This window comes from Neopsephotus bourkii, unplaced genomic scaffold (genome assembly GCF_033783945.1).
Source record: "Neopsephotus bourkii isolate Nb327-2 ecotype Australia unplaced genomic scaffold, CSIRO-AGI_Nbou_v1 NB_1760, whole genome shotgun sequence".
Lineage (NCBI taxonomy): Eukaryota > Metazoa > Chordata > Aves > Psittaciformes > Psittacidae > Neopsephotus > Neopsephotus bourkii.
The window spans coordinates 7,319,377-7,344,585 of NW_026902234.1; the positions used below are offsets into that span (position 1 = coordinate 7,319,377).

Here is a 25,209-nt window from a genome sequence, read left to right on the forward strand (position 1 = left end):
ATAAGGTTTTCTCACACCAGGGGGCCTCTGTTCTTTCTAGGTTCCCTTTCTGACGTACAGCACAATTTTCTAGAGTACAATTTATTCTTTTCAAAGCTCTGTTGTTGAATAAAGTAAAAGAAAATCCTGCAGTGGAACTTTATGGCAAAATTTAAAACATTTTGTTTCTGATATTTTATAGGGATGTGAGCAATTGTGTTTACAAAGGCAGAACAGTAAGGACTGTGACTGCTGAAAACTGAGGTCATAGATTTAAAACAGAGCAGGCACAAATGAAAAATACACTGCAGTGTAGGTCATGGATTCAAAACTTCTAAAACCAGAAGGCACCATTGCAACCATCTAATCTCACTTCCTAGGCAGTCCAGACCAAAGGCAAGGAAATGTGATCAAATACATGTGAACCTGAATCTTGGATGGTGCAGACTCCTCTGCTCAACAGACACCTGAGGTGTCAACTGAAGTGACAGATCATTTCATTCCATGCACTTGCCATGCCCCACACCTTCCTTCCACAGTGCTGCTGTGCTACACTTCCAGCAGCTTCCCTGGTTTTAGATTGCTCCTCCAGGTCACTCTGACATGTTAAAGTGCCAAGGAATTGGCAGGCAGAGTGATCCAGGGACCATGGAGCTGCTCCAAAACCTCCTAAGCAGGGAGTTGTCCTGCCCTTCCAGAAGTTTTATAAGATTGCTTTAATTAAATAAATTTTTGCCAGGGTAACTAAAGGAAATTTTTCATTATTATCAGTATTATTATCATCCATAATGGATGTCATCACCAGTGTCCTGTGGACCAGAGCCCCTCAGAGGTCACTTTAGTCCTGCAGCGCAGGACAATGTGTGCTTACTTTTGGAAAAGCTTTCCAAAAGAGGCAAGCTGGCACAGTATTCAAATCATGATATTGTTGGCTTGCAATATACATGAGTAACAAATCAATTTTGCACAAGGCCACTAATATAGGAATACACCCAAAATGAAATATGAGTGGTGTAGAACAAAAATAGCCTTCAGTGAGCATTGCTAATTAATAGCATGTTTGATGCAACACAGTCCAGAACCAGAGATCCCAGAGCAAAGGCATACATTGTAACAGCAAGCAGATGATATTAAAGAATAAAATGAGAGAGCTCTAATCAGAGTTGATTTTTCTCAGGCCATTTATTTTACCGTTTCTCATGGTTTTTGTTTCCTTTGTGTCTGGAAACACCAAGTCCTTTATGAAAGGAGTCAGATTAGATTATCAAATCAGTGTTCTGTGTCCAGGTACATGCAGTAAAATTCCATGATTGTGCTTTTCCTCTAAACTTAAAACAGCCATTGCTCCCTACAACCAGTAGTTCAAAACCTTGATGCTGCAAGCTTAGCCATCCTGGAAAATTAGATTTCTGGCAACAGTGGTTGCTCATCACACAGGTTACAAGTAGGAAAATCAGAAGAAAGGAATCACGTCAAGATTACCAGTGGTGCCGTGTCTAATAAAAAGGGATGTTATAGAGTCAAGGAGTTACTGTGAGGAAGAATTGTGTAAGCTTTTGAGGGGCTAATATGATGATCACTGGCCCATCATGTTCCATATTACTTCAGATAATAAGGCATAAGGCTGGGGGTTGAAATTCCCTCCTGGCAGGAGTGCTCAGCTGGTGCAATGAGTATGATTAATGGCACTCCTTATCATTTCAGTCCCTGGTAATGGTGCTGCTGTAAACCATAGAAATGGAAAGTAGTGGTTTGAGTTGTTCTATCCTTGTTCAGTTACAGGTTGAGTGAACTCCAGCTGGTTCTGCGTAAAAATGAATCCTTTGGGTGAATTTGTAAGAAAACCACAGATCAGAGTGGGTCAGAAATTTTCCAGAAAAATTCTTCTTTGTCAAATAAACTATTTGTTTGACTCAAAGGTTTTTGTCAGGAATGGATTTAGTTCACTCAGACTTCAGCCATTGATGCTGTCCTGGCTCAGGTTGCAAAGGGAATAGACAGATGTCCAGAGCTGTTCTCTGTAAAGAGCAGCACAGTGACTGGATTCTATGTTTTAACATCCCAGGTGAATGCCTTGACCAGAATAGAGATTACTATAGTGTCAGTGAGTAGGTTGTGCTCAGTAAAATGTTCCAAGGTTCAGATTTTGCACTGAGACAGAACAAAACCAGATTATAAAATCTTAAAATCATTTGTAAAATGGGCATTTTCCAGCCAGCCCTACTATTGAATCATTATGTGAGGGAACGTCTAAGTGTGGACTCGGCTTCTGATCTGTATTTACTTGAAGTGTGGCAGCATGTAGGTTACACCTGAGCAATCAACCAACCTGGAACTCAAAGGCGTTGTCATTGTGGAAATGGACATGAAGCTTTGTCACACTTTTTGCAAGATGAGGCATACAACAAGCTCCCAAACCTCTGGAGAGTTGACTTCGGCAGTGTGTTGTGATCACCATTAAAACAGACAAGCGCTAATTCCTCGTTCCTAGTGCTTATAGGCAGGGTTAACTCAGCAAGAGGAAAAGGCACTGTGTGGTCCCAAGGGGACTTTGCTGGCAGAGACAAGGCTGATCTCAGAAATCCTGCAGTGGATTTCTGCTTAATTTATCTTCTGCAGCACAGTGATGTGCTGTTGATCTTTTTGTTAGGGTTGAAACAAGAGACCTTCCTTTGTAATTGCTGTCTGGGAAGGCTTGGATCATCAGGGCTAACCCTTTAGGTCCCATCTTGCATTGCTCCAAAACCTATCATGTTAGATGGAGGTCCTGGAGGTTCAGAAAAATAGCTCAGCTGGAACAAGATAAGGTATTTTTAAAAACACAGTAAGCTTTTACTTGTTGCCAGGTGTGGGCAAGGATGGTGGAGATATTACACAGTCACATCACGGAGGGCCAGCTATTTTGGTGACTGCAGACATGCTTTTCTCAGCCAAGGGGACATTTCTAGGATTTAGCTATAAAAACACTTGAAGAATAAGACATGCTGCATTAAGGGTAGGAGCTAAGCTCTCCATCAGGTGCAGGCACCTTGTGGCAGTGACAGCCACTGAAGGTTCAGGTCTAGCAGTGCATGGCAGTACAAGTTGGATGGTAGTGTTGATCTGCTGGAGGATAGAAAGGCTCTGCAGAGGGATTTGGACAGGCTGGATCAATGGGCTGTGGCCAATGGTATGAGGTTCAACAAGGCAATGTGCCAGGTCCTGCATTTATGCCATAGCAACCCCATGCAATGCTCCAGGCTTGGAGAAGAGTGGCTGGAAAGCTGCTTGACAGAAAAGGACCTGGGGGTGCTGACTGATGGAGCTGAACATGAGCCGGCTTGTGTCCAGGCAGCCAAGAAGGCCAACCGCATCCTGGCCTGTATCAGCAATAGCGTGTCCAGCAGGGCCAGGGCAGTGATTGAATTCTGTGTTTAGTTCTGGGCCTCTCATTACAAGAAAGACATTTTGGTGCTGGAGTGGGCCCAGAGAAGGGTAGCAAGGCTGATGAAAAGTCTGGAGCACAAGTGTGATGAGGAAGGGTTGACGGAACTGGTGGGTTTTAGCCTGGAGAAGAAAAGGTGCAGGGGGGACCTTATTGCTCTACAACTACCAGAAAGGAGGTTGTAGTGAGGTAGGTGTTGGTCTCTTCTCCTAAGTAACAAGTCATAGGACAAAAGGTAACGGCCTCAAGTTGGGTTGGGAGGTTTAGATTAGATATTAGGAAAAATGTCTTCACTGAAAGGTGATCAGGCACAGGAAGTGTTCAAAAAAGCATATAGACAATGCCTTTACTGACATGGTTTAGTAGTGGACTGGGGTAACATGGTTGGACTTGATGATCTTAAAGGTCTTTTCAACCTAGTTGATTCTATGATTCTATGGGGGACTTAATCATGTTCTGTCCTCCCTCTGCAGCTCACCCCCCGGCGCCGGCCCCGGAGCGACCCACTGCCACAGTCTCACCCCTGCGGACACCCAGCTCGCCCTCCCGCCTGCCAGCAGCATCCATCCGGCCGCACCCTGCCGTGTCCCCACAGCACGGCCACCAGCCGCCCGCCCCAGGGGCCCGGCCCCTCATCCCCCTCACCTCCGCCGCCGCCGCCATCACCCCACCCAATGTCAGCGCAGCTCACCTCAATGGTGAGGCAGGCAGCGGGCCCTTGGGTTGCCCTGGAACCCCTGGCCCCACCAGCAAGGCTGAGGAGAGGAAGAATGAGAAGGTAAGGGCTGTGCCCTGCGCTTCCATCACCTTTCCCTGCCATAGGCTGTTGAGGAGGTACTCTGCAGCCATCCAAGAGCATGGAAGATGGTTTTCATCAGCTACCAGCTTGGGCATCCTCATTTCACATTATTTTCACACTTCATCTTTTCCCATCACCATCCCCAATGCTGCTGTCACAGTACCTGATCACGGTGGGAAACAAGGTTGAGCCACTAATGGACTGAATTTGTGTGTATCTTCCAACAGTTGGCACCCAGATCTCTGCATTTACAGTGATGCAGAAAGATGTGATAATGGGCTCTTGGTCATCAAAACTAGATGGCCAAGTCAGAAACCATCTGCCTCATCACATGGGAGAAGCTGATGGTAGTACCAGCCCCAGGGCGGGTGCCACAGGCAAAGTAAAACGCTGGCTCATGAGTGGCAGGAGCTATTTTACTGCATCAGAAGCATCTCAGTTTCTTGCAGGAGCTTTCATTGCAGTGGCACAGCCAAATGGGGAGAAGATTGTTAAATATGGCTCACTGGGACATAGGTATGATGCACTGTAGGTTCAAGCTCTTACGAGACTGCAAAGGGACCAGTAGCTGAGTGCCTGTCCCTTATGCACCTTGCTGAGGAAAGCCAGCATGGTGAGCTGCCTTAAGTGTCCAGCCTTTTAGGTTCCTGGCAAATACCTTGTTTTTGTCAAGCGTTTACATTGTATTAGCAGTTCCCATTGTCAATGGTGAAGATTATCTCCATACTGCTTAGCAGAGCTCATTGATACAAAGCTTCTGCTGGAAGCAAGATTCTGGTTTGTATCTAAGTAGGAGGAAGATATGTGGGGGCCTGCTTTTCCTTTGAACCTGCAGAATAATCCTTTCCATACATTCCGCATGCTTTTCCATAGTGACAGGCACATACGGGGTAAACATTTACTTTGTACGTGGTAATGCTGAAGTTGCAGGTCTCACATGTGGTCAGGGTTACAGGTAACTCCTGATTTCATAAGATGAGGAATATAAGTTTTAAAATCCTTTCCTCTATCCTGCCGTGAATTTTCTCTGAGTACCTTTTGGTGAAAGAAGGGTATAGAACTTCTGCCCTGGATGTAAAATTTAGGTACTTGTTTACAAAGAATGACTTCTAAGTGCACGCCAAGGACTGCATGCTGTGCAAACAGAACAGTACCTTGCTGCTTCTGCAAGCCCAAGGAAGTGTATGGCATTTGGTAGAATGTATTAAATCTGAATGTTACCTGAGAGCTTTGCCTGTTGGCATATTTAATACTTCCTAAAACATATGTTATTCTATAGGTATTCTGTATTTTAATTTATATGGGGCTGCACACTGAAATTTCCTAGGCAAAATTATATCAAGTCCCTTACTAAGATACTGATTAGCCTTTTCCAAGCTGTTACAGCTTTAAGTTACTGAATTTGGATGCAGGGAGGTAAAGTTATTGTAGTTTTGAGCTCCGTGGATGAAAGGGAGAAGCAAATAATATACTACGTATTGCAATGAGGACTGCCAAAGACTACTTCAGTACTTCAGAGAGAACTGACAATAAAGATTTTCATCTCTGACTGGATGGAGTGGTACATAACAGCCCTGTGTTGAACAATGTATTTCTGAATCTTCTGCATGTCATATTTCACTTTCATTTTAGAAAGATATGAGTTAACGATGCTTCCTTTCTTTTTAGTAGTGACTGGTGCTTGGCCAGTTAAGTTGCATTCCAATTCTTTGCATAAACCCAAATATTTCTTTGAAACAGTTGAGAGCTTGGATAATGCTGGACTAAAAGCCATATAACTAGTCAAAAAGGAATCTGTGAGTCAGAACTGGAGCAATATCTGGAACCATGCTTGATACTTCCAAACTGGAGGCTGGTTGGGCAGATTTTTTGGTAAATAGGGAATAGTCATAACTCTCAGAAAGAATAGCTGTGGAGAGAGGCAATATCTGTTATCAGTACACTTGAAAGGAAAAAACAGACAAGTCTGAGGAGCACAAAACAGAAGCAGGGATGTAACTAGCAAACAGCTAGATAAGCAAAGATCAGAAGCAATTTATCTGAGTTCAGTTTCATTATATTAATCACTCAGGTACTTTGAGATGAAAGGAACAGAGGGGATGTTACTAAGAGGAGTGGTAATAAGGTCTTCAGCTCTACTGAACACAGGATAGAAGAAATGCCCAGGTAATTATCTTCTGAGAAACTGAGATTAGCAAGTCGTATTCAGGTAATTTGCAATGTGTCATGAAATTAGCATTCTCCTTGGAATCAACCATTTTTGGTGTCCCATCCAATTACTAATTTTCATCCCAGCTTAATCTTTCTAGTTTCTTTTGTAGAATCCCCTTGAGGATGAAGGCTGAATGATCAGAGAGAGAATGGCTGTTGTGGGAAACATTCTCTTGTTATTGACCACATTTTTCTCTCACACATTAATTGTCAGTGTGAACTATGGTACAGAGGGCACATGGTATGGAGGAAGAAGTAGTTTGCGTTTGGGGAGGGCCATACTGAGGATCTCGTGCTGAAGACGTGTCTTTTGAGGGCTGTGGAGCTAAATTGCAATTTTTGCATTTATCGCTCTGTTATAGTCAGATACATTGGTCCTTGGGAAATTTTCTTCAGATGATAAGTTTAGCAACGTTCATTGGCTGCTTGAAGGCTGGGCTGGGAGATAGTGGGGAAATGTATTTTAAGATATGATCTTCTACCAGTTTATGTTTTATGATTGCCTACCTTGATTCTGCTCAAGGATACCAAACATGACATCAAGGGGCAGCTTCTCTAGTGAGTCAGTATATGCTATTTGGCTTACTTGTTCCAAGATGGAATTGCTGAGTGTACTGGTGAGGTTGTCACTGCCAATGCTTTCCTCTGTGCATACATTCACAGAATCACAGAATCATAGAATAGTTAGGGTTGGAAAGGACCTTAAGATCATCTAGTTCCAACCCCCCTGCCATGGGCAGGGACACTATGCCAGTATTGAGGGTTCCAGCATATTACAGGATGCTGGTAGTGTGCAGCGGTCAGATTTCTCTAAAATGGAGAGACTCTGGTTCCGATTTTTAGTTGTTTCCTTGTGGTTTAAAAGCAAATGGCAGAAATAATCCTAAGGGTGATGGTTTTCCACTCAGCAAGAATGATTTTCTTTCTCATCTTCTATTAACATAGCAAACAAATCCTTAGGCCTATTTTTTTAAGTTCTTTACTTCAGCTTATTTCATAAAGGTCTTCACCCAGGCTTCCAATCCTGCAGGTGGATCTTGGCACCTGCTTTCATCTAGGCACCTTAATATCAGTGTCGTTCTGTCATACTCCTGCTGACTTAATCAGGAGGTAAAATATGGCCTCCATGCCAGACTTCACTTGTCAGTATGCACCTAATCCCAGAGGATCCTATCTGCAACTGGGCTTGTACTCCACCTCTCAGCTCCTTGGCAAGCCTCTTGTCCACTTAGGGATCAGTTTCAAAGCTGTTCTCCTTTGCCAGCTGCTGGTGGTAGCTGCTGGAAGATGAGCAATATATGGTCCACTGTGCAACAGTGCTTGAAAAGTGTGCAGGCAGTAGAGCAGGCTTAGAAGTAGAGCACTTGAAAATCAAAGCTGTTTCAGTGCTATAAAGATGCAGTACAAAGTAGGAGGAAAGGCAGCTCACACAGAGGTAGCACAGACACTACAGAAATAACAAGTCATGGACTGAATAAAGGCAAGGGAGCACGGCAGAAGCCAAAGAGGTAACAGTGGTCAGGGCACTATAGAAGCGAGAAAAGATTTAGCAGCTGCTGAGAGATAGAACAGGGGGCACTGGAGGAGGTGCACCAGTGGAGAGGGTGGAGGTGAAGAGTAAAACCTATGGGGAGGGGTCCTGGAAAAGGAAAGTTAGGATATAGGGGCTGAAACCTATCCAAAGACAGCAGTTAAAGGAAACAAGGTGTAAAGGAGACTCTTTCTTCTTCTTATCAAATGTTTTATGCGTGAGGCTAATTTTTTCTTCTTTTCCAAGAAGGAGATTTCCTTCCCAGAAGAAAAATAATATTTCTCCCCCAGAGTCTTTCTATTCCAGGTTATGAGTGTCCCAAAGACATCACAGAGACAGGAGGAAGGTAAAGCAAAGCAAATGGGGAATACTGCATTTTCTTTAAGGGTGTGTGGTGGGTTTGTATCAGGGGTCCTTTGAGCTCTTGCTTTATCATTTGCTAATAATACCCGCGTCTGAAACTCGAGAGAATTAAATCCCAAATCTTCTAAACATCTGAAAGAAAGGGATGGAGATCCCAGCTGTGGAATGGAAGCAAAACCCTGTGGGTTTGGGTCTTTTAAATGGGGACCATGCTTTTTCAGTCACGATGAGCACTGCCCAAGTTCAACTGGTAGATTACAGCTGAGTGCTTGTAATTATGGCATGACTACTGCTTTGACCTCAGTCAATTTTTGCTATAATAGCTTCTGCTGTATGTAATCTGGGATGATGCTTAATACCTCTGATAAAACCACTTGTTTGAATGAATTAATGCATTTCTCATTAAATGTGCTCCTCATTACGTTAATCAAATCAAGCAAACCATGCAGGGTGGCTTGACCACTGTAATTAAACTTTCTTTAAAATCCACTCATTTGGCTTTTGATGAGGATTTTGATTAAACTCTTCCAAAATGTCTGGCCCAATAACTGCTAAAGAGGAACATAAGAGCTTGCATTACTGAGCAAGCCATTAATTCACCACTGAGTTACACCAATTCCTTACTGTTTTACCCAGCCAGACTATGTAGAAGTATCTGAGAATTGGCAATGTAAAATTAAATGTTTCTTACAAGTGTGCTGAAACAACAAATCTGTTTGCAACTTTAAATTTAGTGACTGTGTCCTGGAATATATAGAGGATCTGGATAAGCAAGTCACAATAAATGGCAAAACACATTGCGCCACTGTTTACTGATGTTAAGATAACAAGAGACGCATCTTCAGAAAAAAACTTTGAACATGCACCAACAGTTTTGCATGTGAAGACTGAATCTGTAAACATCTGTTTCTTCTCACCAGTGTCGCTCACTTTGTCAAATATCGGTCCTTCTGCTCAGAATAACTGCATTCCACAAATGATACAGTATGTTTGGCATAATCCTGGTGTAAGTACTACATTACAGAATGGAACAAGCTAAGGCCTGTTTTCTGGCCCTGCAAGTGTCCCTGCATGACTTGCATCCACACTTTAGTCTTAAACTTTATTACCCACTCAAAATAGGATGCCTGAATCCAGACTGCTAACTGGGAACAGTCCTGGTATTTGGTGTGGCCTATCATGCCCATACATTATCCTGGGAGAGTGCTAGTTGATATAAGCCAAACCCACAGTGGTTAATGAATGTGGACCAGGGTTTGATATCTAGATCCAGGCCTTGCTTTATGTGCCAGCATAGATGTGACCAGAGACACTTTCCTCCCCCTTTCTGCCAGTGCCTTCCTCTGCCTTCCCCTAATTTGCAGGCAGTGTCCAGTCCCATCAGGCAACATCCCTCAGTGCAGACCAAATACCTGCACATTTAGTCACCCACCTGGCTTTTATATAGGATTGGAGACTAGGTCAAAGGCCCTTTGAAAATTTGACTATGTAAACTCTGAGATGCTTTTTGACCTTAGCCTGCGTTACAGCTGTCTGTTTAAGCTATCAGTTGGTAAAACTGAAACTGCCTGAAGGACCTGATCCTACACAGTAGTGTACCTTCAGTTTTCAGTTATGAAGTGCTAGTCTCTGCATTGTAACTTTTCATATTAACTTGTCCCTGAGTAAAAAGAGTTTGTCACCACTTCATATCCACTAAAGAAATTTAATTCCTTATCCAGGAAATGGATGATCAGTCTGAAGAGTGAAACATTGAGCACTTGCAAGGACTTTGCAGACATAAAATGACATGACAAAAATTGTGGTCAGTCTGGGACAAGTAAAGGAAGCTAAGGACAGAGTTGATGAAAGTAGATTTTTCAGATATAAAGTCAATATGACTGACCCTGAATTTTTGGAAGATGAGTTCCATCTTCTTAGCAGATATTAAGTGATTTAATGTTTTCCACTTTATAACCAGTTCATCTAGGAAAGCCCCCTAAGTTGTACAAGTATGAAATGAAATGGAATGATAAAAACTAAATGACTAAATGAAAGTAGCACAAGACATAGCAATGAACAAATTGCACAATAGCAGAAGAGCCTGGTGTGAAATCTTAGAATAAGTGTATCAAAATATAGAAGCATTAAGATAAAGTAACATCAGAAGAGTAATGAACAGGTTTGCATCAAAAAGATAAAGTTCTGTGACACTAATTTGCTTGGGTACTTTGTCAGACATCCGAGTTGATCCTGGAGCCACCAACACCAACATTTTGTTGATCATTTTCAGAGTCAGATTTGACTTTTCAGTTTAACGTGTGTTCCAGTTTGGTCTTCAGTAAGGATGCTTCAATCTGGAATACTTTAGTTCAGCTCTCTCCAGACTTGTGCACAGAATACATACTGTTAATCCATTTCCTCTCAACAAAGGCAACAGGGCTGTCTTCATCACAAATGAACCACCACTTCCCATGCTCCAGAAAGTGAATCTTGGCTCTGTGACCAGCAAGTGATTCACCAGAAACTTGGCCAGGGAATAGAAATCTCTTTTACTGGTCGTGTGAATTCAGGCCACAAAGGTCTGTTTTAGGGAAGAGAAAATCGTGCTTAAAATCTCTCCAGCACCTTCTCCTTCATCGTTAGAGTTCAATTTGAAAGGACAAAAACCTGGCAACTTGCTGATGAAGATTTTAAGGCTGGCAAATAAGACAGCCAAAAGCATGAGCCCCAGCTGTCAAAACACAGAAAACTTCAGCTTTACAATAAAACAGATTTCTGTTATTTCTAACTGGCTAGGATTCTTTTGCTTAGATCAAGGGCAGTAAGTCATTGATCAAAATTTCTTTTTCTTCTTCGCATTTTTTGATGTTAGGAAATGCTTTCAAACTCCCCACAGATATTTCAAGCATTGACTTTGCTGCCAAGCAGTCTCCGAAAGCTATTCCTCCTCTCTCTACTCTCCCCCCCGCCTCTGCTTATCTGCTTCGTAGTGCTGTCACAGGATTTCTCAAGTGTCCACAGTGGCTTTCTCTAATCTGTTTCGAGTAGTTCTATGCTGCATTCTGTGGTCATAAGGGGAAGCAGATCCAGGGGAAGAGAAGATGGGGAATGCTTTAGCTTCAAGAGGAAATTCATTTTATCTACTAACTGAGATGAAGCTATTTGGATGCCAAGGCACAGCATTCTTCTGACACCTATAGAGACCTAATTTTATAACACAGAGGACCCATGGGCTTTTACTAAATCCTCAGTGCTGCTTCGGTAGGAAAGTAGAACTGACAAAAGAAAGAGCATGCAAGGGAGTGATGGAAGCAGAAGGCTGGAGGCGTGTGTGTGCACGAGTGCCTGTGCATGTCTGTATGTGAGCATCCCAACACTGGCGTTCCCATGGCATTCCCTTGCCTGCAGAAGGAATCACGCAGGACCAGATGGCTGGATGGGACCAGGTGGCTGGATGGGACTAGGCTGTGGGAGGGATGGCAAGCACCTCTTTGGATTAGGCAGGTGAAATGTAACAATTCTTGTGGTATCAATGGGAGACATTGACACATTCCAGCTGTTGAGGGATTATAAGGACCAGTCCCCATTCTAGACTGCACAACTCAGCAGATGAGCATCCCATCACAGCTTCTGCCCTATCCCTGCCCTGGTCCTAAAGAACATGGTTTGATCCCTCATTCCCTCATAACATCAAGCTCCCAATTCCCATGCACAGGTAAAAAAACAAAGAGTACAAATGTTGTGCCTGTCCCTGTCCTCTTTCTGCTTCAGAGCAGTAACACAGCGCTGGCATGGAGCTGGCACTGCCCTACCACTCCCAGGAAGGAAGACATGAGACCATTCCGGTAGAAAAACACAGTAAGAAGCTGGATATCTTGAAAACAATGAAACAAAATGTGTGAGAGTTGGTGGCATCATGGACTCCCATGTGTCCAGGACTCATTTGCTTTCCTCAGTGGTTTTCCAACTATGAATTCACAAACCAGTTAGTCTTAAGCCACCAAGAGGCAACAGAGATTTTTCACTGAGATACAAGCATCTCAAGTGTTAATGCAGTTGTTTTATGGAGACAAAGTTTAAACTTTCCTGTGAAAACTGGATATAATCAACTTTTCCATGGCTATGTTTCTTTTTTCAGTCACACAGGTACTGGTATTTTTCCTTGCTTTTCTCTATAATTATGCATAATAAATGGGTTAAAATCTCTAGCATCAATGCAAAAGTACTTCAGTAAGCTCTGTTGGAAGAATTACATAAACTAAATGAAATTGCAGTTTCTGACAAACATCGGTACCGTAGGAACAAGCTGTTATAAGAGAAAACAGATATCTGTGGCATGTTCCTGTTTTTATCATATAACTCGAGGGCATAACCAAGTTATAGCAAAGGGATATTTATCTTATTTTGTATATTTTTGTTTATTTTTCATTTTGCAGTAACAGCAGAAAGGTTCACAAGCCCTCAGCTTTTCTCTTGCCAAACAGTAAAGCCACTTTATAATCAGTCTGGGTTGTTATTTTTTTGACGGAATGTCTCAAGCATCTAGGAATTCCCTTCAGACCAAGTCAAGACATGGAGTCAATGATGGTCTGCGAATGACTGAGAAAAATATTGCTCCTATTATGCCCTCTGGAGAGCACATCAGTCTCAGGAATTCAGGAAGTACATCATGCAAAAGTTGTTTTTCAGACACTACATCTGCAGGTGGCCTTTAATGAATTAATAAAGGGTGTCAAGCAGTCAGCCTTTTAGAAAACAGTTCATTATAAAGGCAGAACTCAACCTGTTGCTTTGCTTTTTTGCATATAGTTTGTTTGCTTCGTAGTCACTGATACGTTTCTGTAAGTTAAGACTACAGGAGCTAAATCTTCACTCGCAGCTCACTGCATTCAGCATGCTAACAGCAGACTGGCATTGGGCTTCATCACCAGATGTCACAGGGAGAGAAGACGTAATTTAACGTGAGCCCATGGCCAACTTACTTTGCAGTAAAGTAGATTTCCTGTACTGTAGTTCTAGTCCCAATTCATGGTCAGCTCAGAATCTAAATATTTTAAGATGGAACTAGCTCATTTTTCGGATGACTTCAGAGATGTCTATTCCCTTCATAATTTAAGTTTTGAGACAAAAAAAGGGGGAGGTTTGGGCAGCCAGATCCTATCAACACAGTGGTGCCTGCTGTGGCAAGGGAAATGCATAAGCTAGGCTTTGATCATGACTTGAAAGAGAGAACTGATTTTCCGACTTTTTAAAGCCCAGTTCTTAGCCTTTCTTCACAGTTAATACTATCTAGGCCTCTGATTACACTTTCAGCTCTCCTCCGGGCAGCCTTCAATTTGCTGGTGTCTTAAAGAGCAGTGGCCCAGATTGAAGTTTTGCTGAGACCTTGTTAGTGCCAATTACAAAGGAATAAGCACTTTCCATTTACATATTAAATGTTTGTTAATATGTTTCCAGATAAATTTAAGCTTTTTCACAGCACCATCTTGACTCACAACCAGTTTGTGGTCCATTGTAATTCCTGCATCCCTTTCTTCAGAGCTGCTGACTGGGCAGTCACTCCTCATTTTGCCTCTCTGCATTTGATTTCTCCTTCCTAACTGTAGCATGTTATGCTTGACTTTGCAGATTTCACCATGGTAATTTGGGATCATTTCACCATTTTATGAAAATTATTCTGAATTCTTACCCTGTTTATCATTTTATTGTAGGTTAACCCTGGCAGACATCTTAGCCTCACACAGCCATTCACTCACTCCCTGCCGCAGTTGGAAGGGGGAGAGAATCAGAAGGGTAAAATGAGAAAACTCATGGATTGATTTTCATAAGTAAAGCATTTCATTCACCATTTCCCATCAGCAGGCAGGTGTACAGCCATTTCCAGGACAACAGAGCTCCACCACATGTAACAGTTACTTGAGAAGACAAATGCCATCACACTGAATGTCCCCTCCTTTCTCCTTCTTTCCACACCTTTTATTGCTGAGCATGATGCCATGTGGTCTGGGATATCCCTCTGGTCAGCTGGGGCCAGTTGTCCTGAATTTGTCCCTTCTGAACTTCTTGTGCACCCCCAGACTACTTACTGAAGGGGTAGCATGAGAAACAGCAAAGGCCTTGATGCTGTGCAAGCACTGCTCAGCAATAACTAAAATGGGATGTGTTATTACTGTTGTGTGCTCAAAAATCCAAAACAGAGCACCATACAAGCTACTACAAAGCTATTTAACTCTATCCCAGCTAAAATCAGTGAAACTTTCACCTACTTGTAAACTTCATCAGCTCAGTGCCCACTGCTGATTTTAAAAGTGCCCTCTCTAGCTCACCTTCCAAGTAATTAATGAAAAGATTGACTAGCGCTGGCACTGAGACAAGCCCTGTTGGCACCTACCTGAAATGTCCTCTTGGTTTGGCAGAAAGTCATTAACTGCAAAATACTGCAAAGCAGCTGGTAGCATCTGGTTATCTGCAGTTTGAATTCTTGTGTGTCTGCTGCTGATAGAAAATGAGGGATAGTGCAAGACTGGAAGGGACCCCTCAAATGGAGACTGCTGTTCTAGCAGGAAGAAGTTGAAAGAACAAATTTCTGCATGATATTCATCATATTGCCTGCTCTGTTGTGGGAAGATTGTCAGGTACTGCAAAATAATCACAGTACAGGGGTTTGAATGGAAGTCATGATTGCTTAACTAACAGACTACTAATTCTGTTATCTTTATAGGCAGAGACATTCCAATCAGCCATGATCAAATTGAAGATGAGAGAATTCTAAGTCAATGTTTACCTACACTGTTTTGCTAAAAAGAAAATATGAAAGGCTGTCAGTCTGTACAGACCATCAGTCAATCAGCCACTTCAGTCAAGGGGAAATCTTCTTGCACTGTTATCTGACTTGTGTAAAGGGTTTTTCATCTTCATATATGGTAGGCAGGCTTAGAGATGGGCTATTATGACAAAGCTGCAATTTCTGCTCTGATGCAGTAATGATTTTAGCTTTATAAAGTTTCTGCCATTTTCAGATGTGAGGTGTATGTGACCAGCATGTTCACATGGGCATTTTGAGCCTGTGTGTTAAAATTGACCATTTCTTGCTGTTAGTTGGCAGGATCCACCTTTTGTTTCAGGTCATACTGGTCTCTTCTGCATCACTCAACTAGCTGGCAAAGTAAAGAGGAATACACTGTATGTGTGTTGTCACTGCTAACTATTTCTGCAATAGTTGCATGTGCAAACACAAACCAGATGTCACTACATAGCATGCTCCAGACAAGGAATAAATCCATGTCCAGAGAGGTCTTGAGATTACAGATATGTCTATGTGTGTAACCCATGTTAGATGCTGCTCACTGCCTGCACCACTAAAATTATCCTGCTACCAGTTTTGATATAAAGCCTGTCGTTGGACATCTTGGACATTTTTTATATAAAGCTTGTCCTTGGATATTTGTCCTTGGACAAATCAGCATAAACCTGGCATTTGAGCTAACATGTTTTGTCTCACAGTTGGGATAGGGTGAGGAAATGAGGAATACTGGATTAGGTGGCACACTTGACAGGTAGTAATTAGTTAAATCAGCACAACTCAATTGCATTTCATTGTATGGTCATACCTGCAGGTGAAAAATAAGTGGATAAAACAGACAAAGGAAGAGAAGGTAGAATGGAGGAATAGGATTGCAATGTAAAACCAGGCTTAGTGCAAAAGGAAAAAAAAGCCATAATGTTACTGACTCCCCTTCCCTACTTATACCCTAGTTGCTCCCTTTGGTTAGCTCTATTTTTCATGTATGATCCTTGCTCAGCTCTTTAATCTAAGAAAGGCACATTTCATACTTTCTAAAGACCTGACCTTTTAGTATAAAGGTATTAGGAGGCTTTTTAGCAAATGGTCTTTGATAGCTCCATTTTTATTTTTTAAGTAACAAAAAGACTAAACAAGGAAAAAAGATGAAATCCAATTTCTGCTGAAAAGAGCCTTTTGCTATTACAAAGCTTGCTAGTTATTGCAACACAAGTGTTGTGACATTTTCAAAGCAACAGTACCTTGGTCACTTTATCAAAGAAATTGTTGTTTATATTCCTCTGACACTGGCAGCCACTTACTTTGCAATCCCTTAAAACAACTCCGAGATTCTTTTCTTCATTTCTTAGAGAGTAGACATGATCAATTGGTTCCTATAAAAGAAAAGGACTTCAGCCACTTCTGTGTATCCCAGAGTGATTCGCAGGGCATTGCTTGGAAATGTAGGACTGAAAATGCCTTTATCACAGCTGATGGGAGATTGCAGAAACCTCTGCCGCTTTGCCTGCAAAGCTTATGCACTGTAATAATTGATCACACCCCAATTCAGACTGCACCAGACAACAGCTCTGCCGCTGTGCGGTGCTGCTGGGTGCAGCGAGGCCTGCGATGCCCATGGATACAGAGCACCTGGGACTCCCTGCACTCCCATGAACGCTGAGAGGTTGAGCTTCCCCTTACTCGCAGAAGAGCCATCAGCTAAAGCACATTGGCATTTCTCTTTTTGATGCTATAAATATCACTTGCCTTGTTTGAGACACTCTGTCATAAGGGCAGGAAGTAACAGGAGCAAGACCTGTTTTTTTTTTTTTAATGCATAAAATACATTAGGAATCCTATTCTGGATGCTCTGATTTGATGCTCAGGAGCTGCCAAAACTGGAGGGCTGCCTTCAGAGAGCAAAATTCTGATGCTTGTGGCTTTGAAGGTGTCAAGGACTTGCTTCTAAAATATCAGACCACCTGAGAACCAACAGGGCCCCCTCATTCCCACTCCTCCCCCAGCTCCAACTGCCCCAGCAGCAGTGCGAAGCCCAGCTGATTTTCAGTTATATGTTGCCTGAGCAAGAGGAGTTTCTGTTTTCGCCACCTCTTGGCCCCAGTCCATGTGGATGTGACATGTTCTGTCAGTCTCGGCTGACTCCTCTGTCTCTACCTAAATGCATCTTTTACAAGCTGATGAATTGTTTGTAGGAATTATTCCACTGTAATGTATTCAAGCATCTAGTAAACACAAATCCTGGCAATTTTTCATTGTCCACAAAGAACCCTTTTTCTCTTCCATGGGGAACTGATTTTGAGAAAATATATCTCCTGTGATGCCTGAATTTTCCACAAGCAATCTTCTCCCTGAGTGCAGGCCAGCCAAATACCATTTAGTTTTTTGGAAGTGCTGAAATTACAGCCTGAGGTGGCACAGCTGCTGGAACAATATCAACCAAGCGGGAATAGATAGATCAGCAACAAGGGACAAGATCACCTCCACTAATCCAAACCTTATACCTACATGTTTCTGTTTTCCATTAAAATACGAGTCTCACTTGCCTGTCATTTAATAAGATTACAAGCAAGACCAAGCCATTTAACTGTTTGCTTCTGAAATAAAATCAGTCCCTTATGAATGGGGAGAGCCAGAGATAAGTATGTGTAAGATTAGAGTATGTCAAAGCACATCCTGATGTCTGTCATTGATTCTCTTGCATTCACGTGTTCAATAAGTGAATTTGCCTTGGCTTTCTGCAAAATGTGAGTGTTTCTCCCAGTGCTCCCCAGGACCAATAAATCTTTTTCACTTCCTTATGAAAGACAAGGGGCTGACTAACCAGTCAGTTTAAATCTTATTTAGAAAGACTAATTCTAAGCAGTTTGTCTATGTATTTATACATCTTTTTCTCATTTCAGAGTCCTGTGCTGTCAGTGAGGATGTGACAGCTTCTACTCTAGTTTGAATAAATGAACCTAAAGTTTCAGAAGGGTGCTCATAATCCATCCAGCTGTTTTGCTTATATTCTCTGGAAAGTACAGTTAGTTTACCAGAGTTGCCTAAATCATCTAGACATACTTGATTTATATTAAAACAAAGGTTTAACATTTGCTGGGCTTTAGTTTAGGCTAGGTCTTTCAGACACAGTGTAATCTTATGTAGGAGACCTCCATGGTAGCTCCAAGGAAGTCCTTGGTACAGACAAAAGCAGTGCAGTGCCAGGTTAGGAAGGAGGTGGGGCTCTGAGAAGTAATAGGCCCCTGTCAGCTCTATCACCAGTACTTTTGTGGCTCCTTGGTGCAGAGTAAGCACTGCAGCCTTTGGTCTATGATGTTTTTCACAACAGAGATGGAGCTGAGGAATCCAAATGGCAGTTGCAGAGCTGTGGAAGTGTTCTGGGGTTGCAGTTCCCAACCTTCTGTGTCTCTTCCTTGGCTGACACTGCATCCTGCCGGCTGCCTTTTGCCCTCTCTCAGACCCCTGCAGCTGAGGAAATCCTGAACAGCTGATTTCCCAAAGCTGGGAGGGCACAGGGGAGGGCTCATTCCTGGCTTTGTCCGATTTCCTATGTTCTTGCCCAGACAGCTGATTTTTTTATCACAGAAATAGTTCTCACTGGTTTTATGGTCTCTTTGTAGCAAGGTGGAGTCATCTTGTGTATGCTGTAACTGCTGCTTCATTTACATGTTGGGACTTCCTGAAGCAGAGATTGGATCCATGCCATTATTTTAATAGCCCTTGTTATATCTGTTCTCCATTGATTTGTCTAATCCACTTTGAACCAGTTCATATTTTTGGCTTCTGTGATACTGTGTGCAGTAAGTCTCTGTTTAATTATGTGCTGTGTGAAGAAGTGCTTCCTATTTTTTAGTTTTGACCATATGCCTGATAATCTCATTAGTTTCCCCCTAATTCCTGTATTGTGGAATATAATTTATCTGTTCCCAAGATACTTTCTCTGTGCAGGTAGGGAGTTTGTAGACCGCTATCATATTCCCTGTTAGTTGTCTGCTTTCCAAGCGGGCACCTCCAGTGTACAGTTGTTCCATACCTTTCAGGGTCCTCTCTGCCCTGCTCTGTGCTGTGCGTAGTTGTGCAATATCATATTCCAGCTTCAGTGGCCAGAAGAGCACACAGCATTCAGGAAGGTAGAGCTTCCCACAGCAGTGTTTTCTACAGATGTTTTTACCTCTTTCACTAGACCTTTTCTAAGAATTCCCAGTCTTCTCTTTTGCCTTTTTGACATTGCTGAGCATGGGATTTTAGGAGTCACTCCTTCTCTGTGTGAAAATAGTCAGTTTATAGTCAATAGTAGCATGGGAATACTTTGGATTTGTATTCCTAGAACACCTTCTGCATTCATTTTTTGGCCAATTTCACAATGAGAATTAACTTTTGCTGAGTAAGGAGGTTTATTTACCTTTAAGGCTCTTGCTTTCTACTGGAATTCATAATTGCAATTTAAGGTGAGGGTAGAATTAAGTGCCTAGAAAGTGAGATTCACAAAATCTGACAAGCAGAACTGATGTCTGAGTGTCATGGTTTAGCCCAGTAGGCAGCTAAACACCACACAGCCATTTGCTCACTCCCCCCTGCCCAGTGTGATGGGGGAGAGAATTGGGAAAAAAAAATGAAAAATTCATGGGTTGAGATAAAAACAGTTCAATAAGCTAGAAAAGGAAGGGAAAAAATAATTATTAATAATAGTAATAGAATTAGAATATGCGAAATAAGTGATGAACAATGCAAGTGCTAACCACCTGCCAACCGGTGCCCAGCCAATTCCCAAGCAGTGGCCCTAGCTAACTTTGCCCATAGGATTCACATACTAAGCATAATGCCATATGGAATATCCATCCCCTCAGCCAGCTGGGGTCAGCTGTCCTGGTTGCATCTCTTCCCAGCTTCTTGTGCCCACAGCCTGCTTGCTGGCAGGGCGGTATGGGAATCTGAAGAGTCCTTGACTTAGTATAAATATTATTTAGCACCAACTAAAAACATCAGTGTGTTATCAACATTATTCTCATCACAAATCCAAACCACAGAACTGTACCAGCTACTAGGAAGAAAATTAGCTCTGTCCCAGCTGAAACCATGGCACTAAGCCAGCAGAAGATACTGGTAAGGGAACGGTGGCTGGGATCTTGTTTTTTCCTCTCTGAGTAGGTTACCTGCTTCCACTTGGGATTCATGGCGTGTGCCCAGCTCTTCAGGGTGTCAAGGTTTCCTTCCAGAAAAAAAGGATGAGGATTTCTTACACAACTGAGCAGGAACTCTTGTTCATGCTTGTGCATCCCACACTTGAAGCACTTGCAAGAAACTCATTTATTGAGTTTTCTCCTGAGAGGGGGTTCTCATTCCCCAGGGGATGTCCTTATGCTGTACACCTCCCTGTATGGGCTGTGTAGGGGCCAGAAAGTTGGAGGGAGATCTCAATGCTTTGTACTGAAGTTCCCTTACTTGTTGTAGGATAATTAAATATCCAGTGGATTGCTGAGTGAAGAAGGGATCTGAATGTCAAATATGCACAAGGATATCATGCCTACTCCCTTCATTTGTGTCCCCAAAGAGGTTGCTCCTACTTCAAAGAAAGAAATAGTCAAAAATCAGGACTAAACCACCTCCATCTAAGCTTAGTTCTAGAGACTGTGGCTACTTCTAAGTAGTGTAAATGTTGCCACAGGCTTCATAAGAACCGTGGTTTCGTCGTGTTCTTTGATGTTGTCCTTGCATTTCACTTCATCAGTACACAGTTTTGAAATACTTCATCACAGCAGTAGTTTTCAATTCCCTGGTGCTCTGTTTCAGCTGTTCCCACTAAAAAATATCACTGAAAACTGTTATTGGGGCATGGAGTAATTTGCATATCTTAACAACTTTCCATCCTTTACATAACCATCACCTATTCCCTACATACCACGCTAGGAAAGCAATGAAATGCAAAACTATACATCCATCAGCTTCTCCCTCCATCAGACACAGAAAAAAGACAGTATCAGTGTAGCAGATAATCGGTCACTCATTCACTGTTAATCGTGTTAGTGTTCCTTTTACCTTTTGCCTGTTACAAATTCAGCAGCCTCCAGGAAGCTAAATGATAGCTGAGACTCCACTTCCTCTTCAATTCTTTTTCCCCCTTTGAGCTAGCATTTAACTTTGTTCCAGTATTTTAAAGATCTGCTATTCCTTCTAAATTGAATATTCAAATATATTTTTAGATTCCCTCTTTATCTCTTTTAGTAGTCTCCAGAGCCTTGCTTCTGCCCCAGTTCAACAAAAGCACACGATGAAGTGCCTATATGCTTTGCTGTACTGGGACCTGAACACTATTTCTTCTTCTCAGTTTTGTTTTCAAAACATCTAAAATCCCCATTCAAGTCTAGCTGTAAGACATTTTACTTATTTTCTCATGGCTTTAATGCTAGTTGTCTTCAAATTAATGACCATAAGTCTAATATATTTGTGCATGTACACATGCATGTTACTGTCACTGGGATTTAAAATTAATGATATTATGATCCTAAAATCCTTTCTTTTCCTTGTCATGTAAATTTTATACTGAGATTATAATAACAGACTCCTGGCTAGAAGCAGTTGTCTCCATTAAAGACTAAATCTTTGGAACATATTTCCATACAATATGTGATACAAAACTAGTTTTTCCCTAAAATCAGAAGTAATTGTGTAGTAAGTAATTCCTGTTGTCTTCTTTAGTATGTCATCTACACCTCATGAGAAATAGTGGCAAACTGCAAATGATAAATACATATCCAAAGATATCCCAGACCTAAAGCTTTGCTTTGAGATGATGCTGGTTTGTTTTTTTGTGCTTTATGAATAATTAGCAAAATCTCAAGTTAAGTAATGTTACAGATTTTTAAAATCCAGATAGATTTTTTCCTAAAAGATGTGATCCAGAATACCACCTACTCCTTCAATTCACGCATCAATCAGTGAGAGCCAAGTTGGAATCAGAATAAAAATGCACTGTTCTCCAGACACTAACTTAAAAGTACTGAAACCAGTATTGCCCAAGTTAAACAAGCAGCAAAAGTGGTGATTTGGGTGTACTGACTGACAGAAGAGTTCCACGTTTGTTCTCTAGGGCTCAGTGCAGCATTTAAACAGTTTTGTTTCTCTTTTCTTCATTTTTAAATAAAAACTTTTTTCTCTCTCTGGCTCTCTTATCTATTGATATAACTGGTGTTGCATGAGAAATTAACTCATTTCAATGGCTAGAGACAGTTTTTCTATCAGCTGTTGTAAGGTTTCCTCATCTATTTAATGAGCCTGGATAGGTAGGAAATTAAGTATTAGGAATTGCAGATGGATAAAACTAAAACAGAGTTTTCTGTTTATTAGGGTTGTGTAATTAATAAATAAATAAATAAGATACGTATTTATATAGACAGCACATATAATTGGAATTGGTATTTGGATTATGGCATGATTATTGCTTTGCAGACAGGGGACTCTGTTATCACTCAGTCATCAGCAAAGTAGCTGCATCTCATCTCTGCGCTCATCTCATCTCTGAAGCTGAAAGAAGAGCTAGTTATTATCTTCAAGTGGGGTTATTAATGAGGGGAAAAATCATCCCCAATTACTGTGAAGCAAAATATTTCAACATTTACATATCTGAGACTTTAATTTTGATCTAGTCCTTCATGAGTTTCTAAGCTCAGACTGTATTCGCTTTTCCAGACATTCCCACCATGATGTAAATAGGGTAACTTGCACCTGTCCAAGTGCTGGCTTCCCCAGGTGTACGTTCCAGGGTCACAGAAATTATGCCCAGCCCATCCTTGTGCTGCCAGAGCCTGATTTCCACTGAGATTCTTTTGCGCTACACCACAGCACAAAACACACCATAGGAACAGAGTCTCAAGCATAGGCTTTGCTAGAGAAGTAAGGAATTCTGACCTGCCTATTCTGTCTGTGGTCACAGTCTTTTTTCTTTTTTCTTTTTTTCTTTTTTTTTCTTAACTAGAAACAGCATGGAATTGATTTGAAAGAGCTGATTTCATTCCTTTGCCTTTTTAGTTTTTTGGGGGGGTTTTGTTGACAAAGTATTGATCCTTTGAAATTAATGGTTTGGAAGTTTTGACTCTGAACTTCCTAGAATAAAACCTGAGCAACACAAAGGTAATGATTTAAATTCAGTTAAACATGGACAGTAACCAGGAGATGGGAGAAGTGCTGCCCATACTGTGGATGCATCCATCAACACAGATGCAAATGTCTGACCTTGGCAGGTTCAGGAGGCAGGGATGTCAAACACATTTTGCAGTCAGTTAGAAATGTAGCTACTAAACAAAGAAAACTCAATAAATACACAGATGTTTCATTAGATTACAGATTTCCTAGAAAACAATAAAACAGCTGTATGCCAATGGAAAAAAAGTAAACCATCTATTTTTTTTCACTCAAAAACTTAATTCCTGAAAGTCATCAGGTATGTCTTCTGTAAACTTAACCTCAAAACCCACAGAGTCTGTAACCAATTGATGTAGATCTCTTTACAACATTTATGCCCATTAATGCTTCGTTGATTTACAGTGAGACTGCTGAAGAAAGGACTGTCTTGGACAGCCATATAAATATTAATTTCTTGTGAAGGATGGCTGCTATTACACTAAATATTAAATGAATTCATAATACTTGGACATTCTCAATAAATCACTACTGGGACTGCATACTAACATCCCATTCCAAAACCTTTCTTTCTTTTTTTTTTTTTTTTAATATTAAAGCCATGGAAAAGAATGGTTGCTCCCAAAGAAATGTATAGCTTTGTAACACTGGTGTCATTAATAAATTCCAGCTGCACAAGAAGGAGTTTTAACTTAGTTCCATTTTACAGATGGGGGGAGGAGGCACAAAGGGGTTTAGGTTGAACTGCTCATCACAGGAGGCTCAAACCCAATCTGTTTCTCCTGAGAGACATCACAGTAAATTATCCGCTCCTGGCAGTCCTTGTTTTGCTTGAAGTACTCTGAGCAGCCTCAGCAGAGGATGTGGCAATGTGATACCAGAAGGCTGAGAGCATTTGCCAGATTCAAAGGGAGAAAGAGCTGGATGTAATGTCTAATCTTCAGGCACCCTAAGTGGTTAGTATCAGCCACCTCTAAGTGTCTTGGTACAGTGACTCCTCAGATTTTTTACTAGCAAGGCTAGGTTTATCAATGGGAGTAAGTCACTTTCCCTCTTTAGAGAACACAGGTCTTGTCTCACAAGTTTAGTAAATTGCTCAGTGGACTCAGGGAGGCTACAAATCAATCCTTTATATTTCCTTTTGTTAAAGTAGAATAAAGGGTACATCAGCAAGTTCATTATAGCTCCCTGATATCTGAGTGATAGTAGCTTGAGTGTAGAAATTTATGCCACGGTTAACCATGTAGAGTGGAAGCCATTCTTGTAAACAAAATTAAAGGACTGTCAGGCTCATCTGCTTTTCAATGTGCAGATGGGTGTGAATATATGCATCTCCTTCCTTCGAAAGATTTTTGCTTCTGTGTCTTAAATGGTCTAAGTCACACAAGGTTTTTCTAATGAAAATTTGCCAAGGTATTTAAATTAGAAGCAAAAATTAGGAAAGCTGCTACCGCAGAGGAATATTAATTGTTCATTATACAGGGCTTTAGTTCACATAGTTACTTTGCATGTGCAAAGCTGCCAATTAAAGAGGCTCAAAGTGCTCACTGCTGCACAATAGCCGTTTCTCCAGAGCCCCACAATGGCTATTGTATTCTGTCACTGACCTTTAGACACCTTCAAATGCATATTGACACAGTATGCTGGGATCATTAGAGCTATTGTTTCATTGCGCCACAGGGAAAGGAGAGTTTAGCAATTTTGTGAAGAGCTTTAAAATTTGATATAATGATGTCAGCAGAGATATTTCTTAATTAGAGAGTGAGAGAAATGCTCAAGTATTTTTCTGGTGCTTCAGGTGAATTCCAGCATGCACACCTACCACAATTCCCACAACAGTCCCTTCCCATCGGAGAAAGAAGATGTTTATCAAGGGCATTTGGTCTGCTTCTCTATTGTTTCCAAGGGAATTTAGCTAGTATTTTTTGACCTAATGGTGCCATATGGCCAGCCTCCCTTAGCTTCCATGGATTCTGCCTCGA

The 25,209-nt window shown here is 41.6% G+C and overlaps 1 protein-coding gene across 1 annotated transcript in view; it reads left to right on the forward strand.

Annotated features, from left to right (window-relative positions):
- The window catches only part of SH3RF3 (SH3 domain containing ring finger 3), a 247,016-nt gene that overhangs the window by 207,999 nt on the left and 13,808 nt on the right, over positions 1 to 25,209 (forward strand). Inside the window, exon 8 of the mRNA XM_061377606.1 lies at positions 3,877 to 4,181. Coding sequence (XP_061233590.1) covers positions 3,877 to 4,181 — 305 coding nt within the window. The remainder of the gene's footprint in view (positions 1 to 3,876; positions 4,182 to 25,209) is intronic.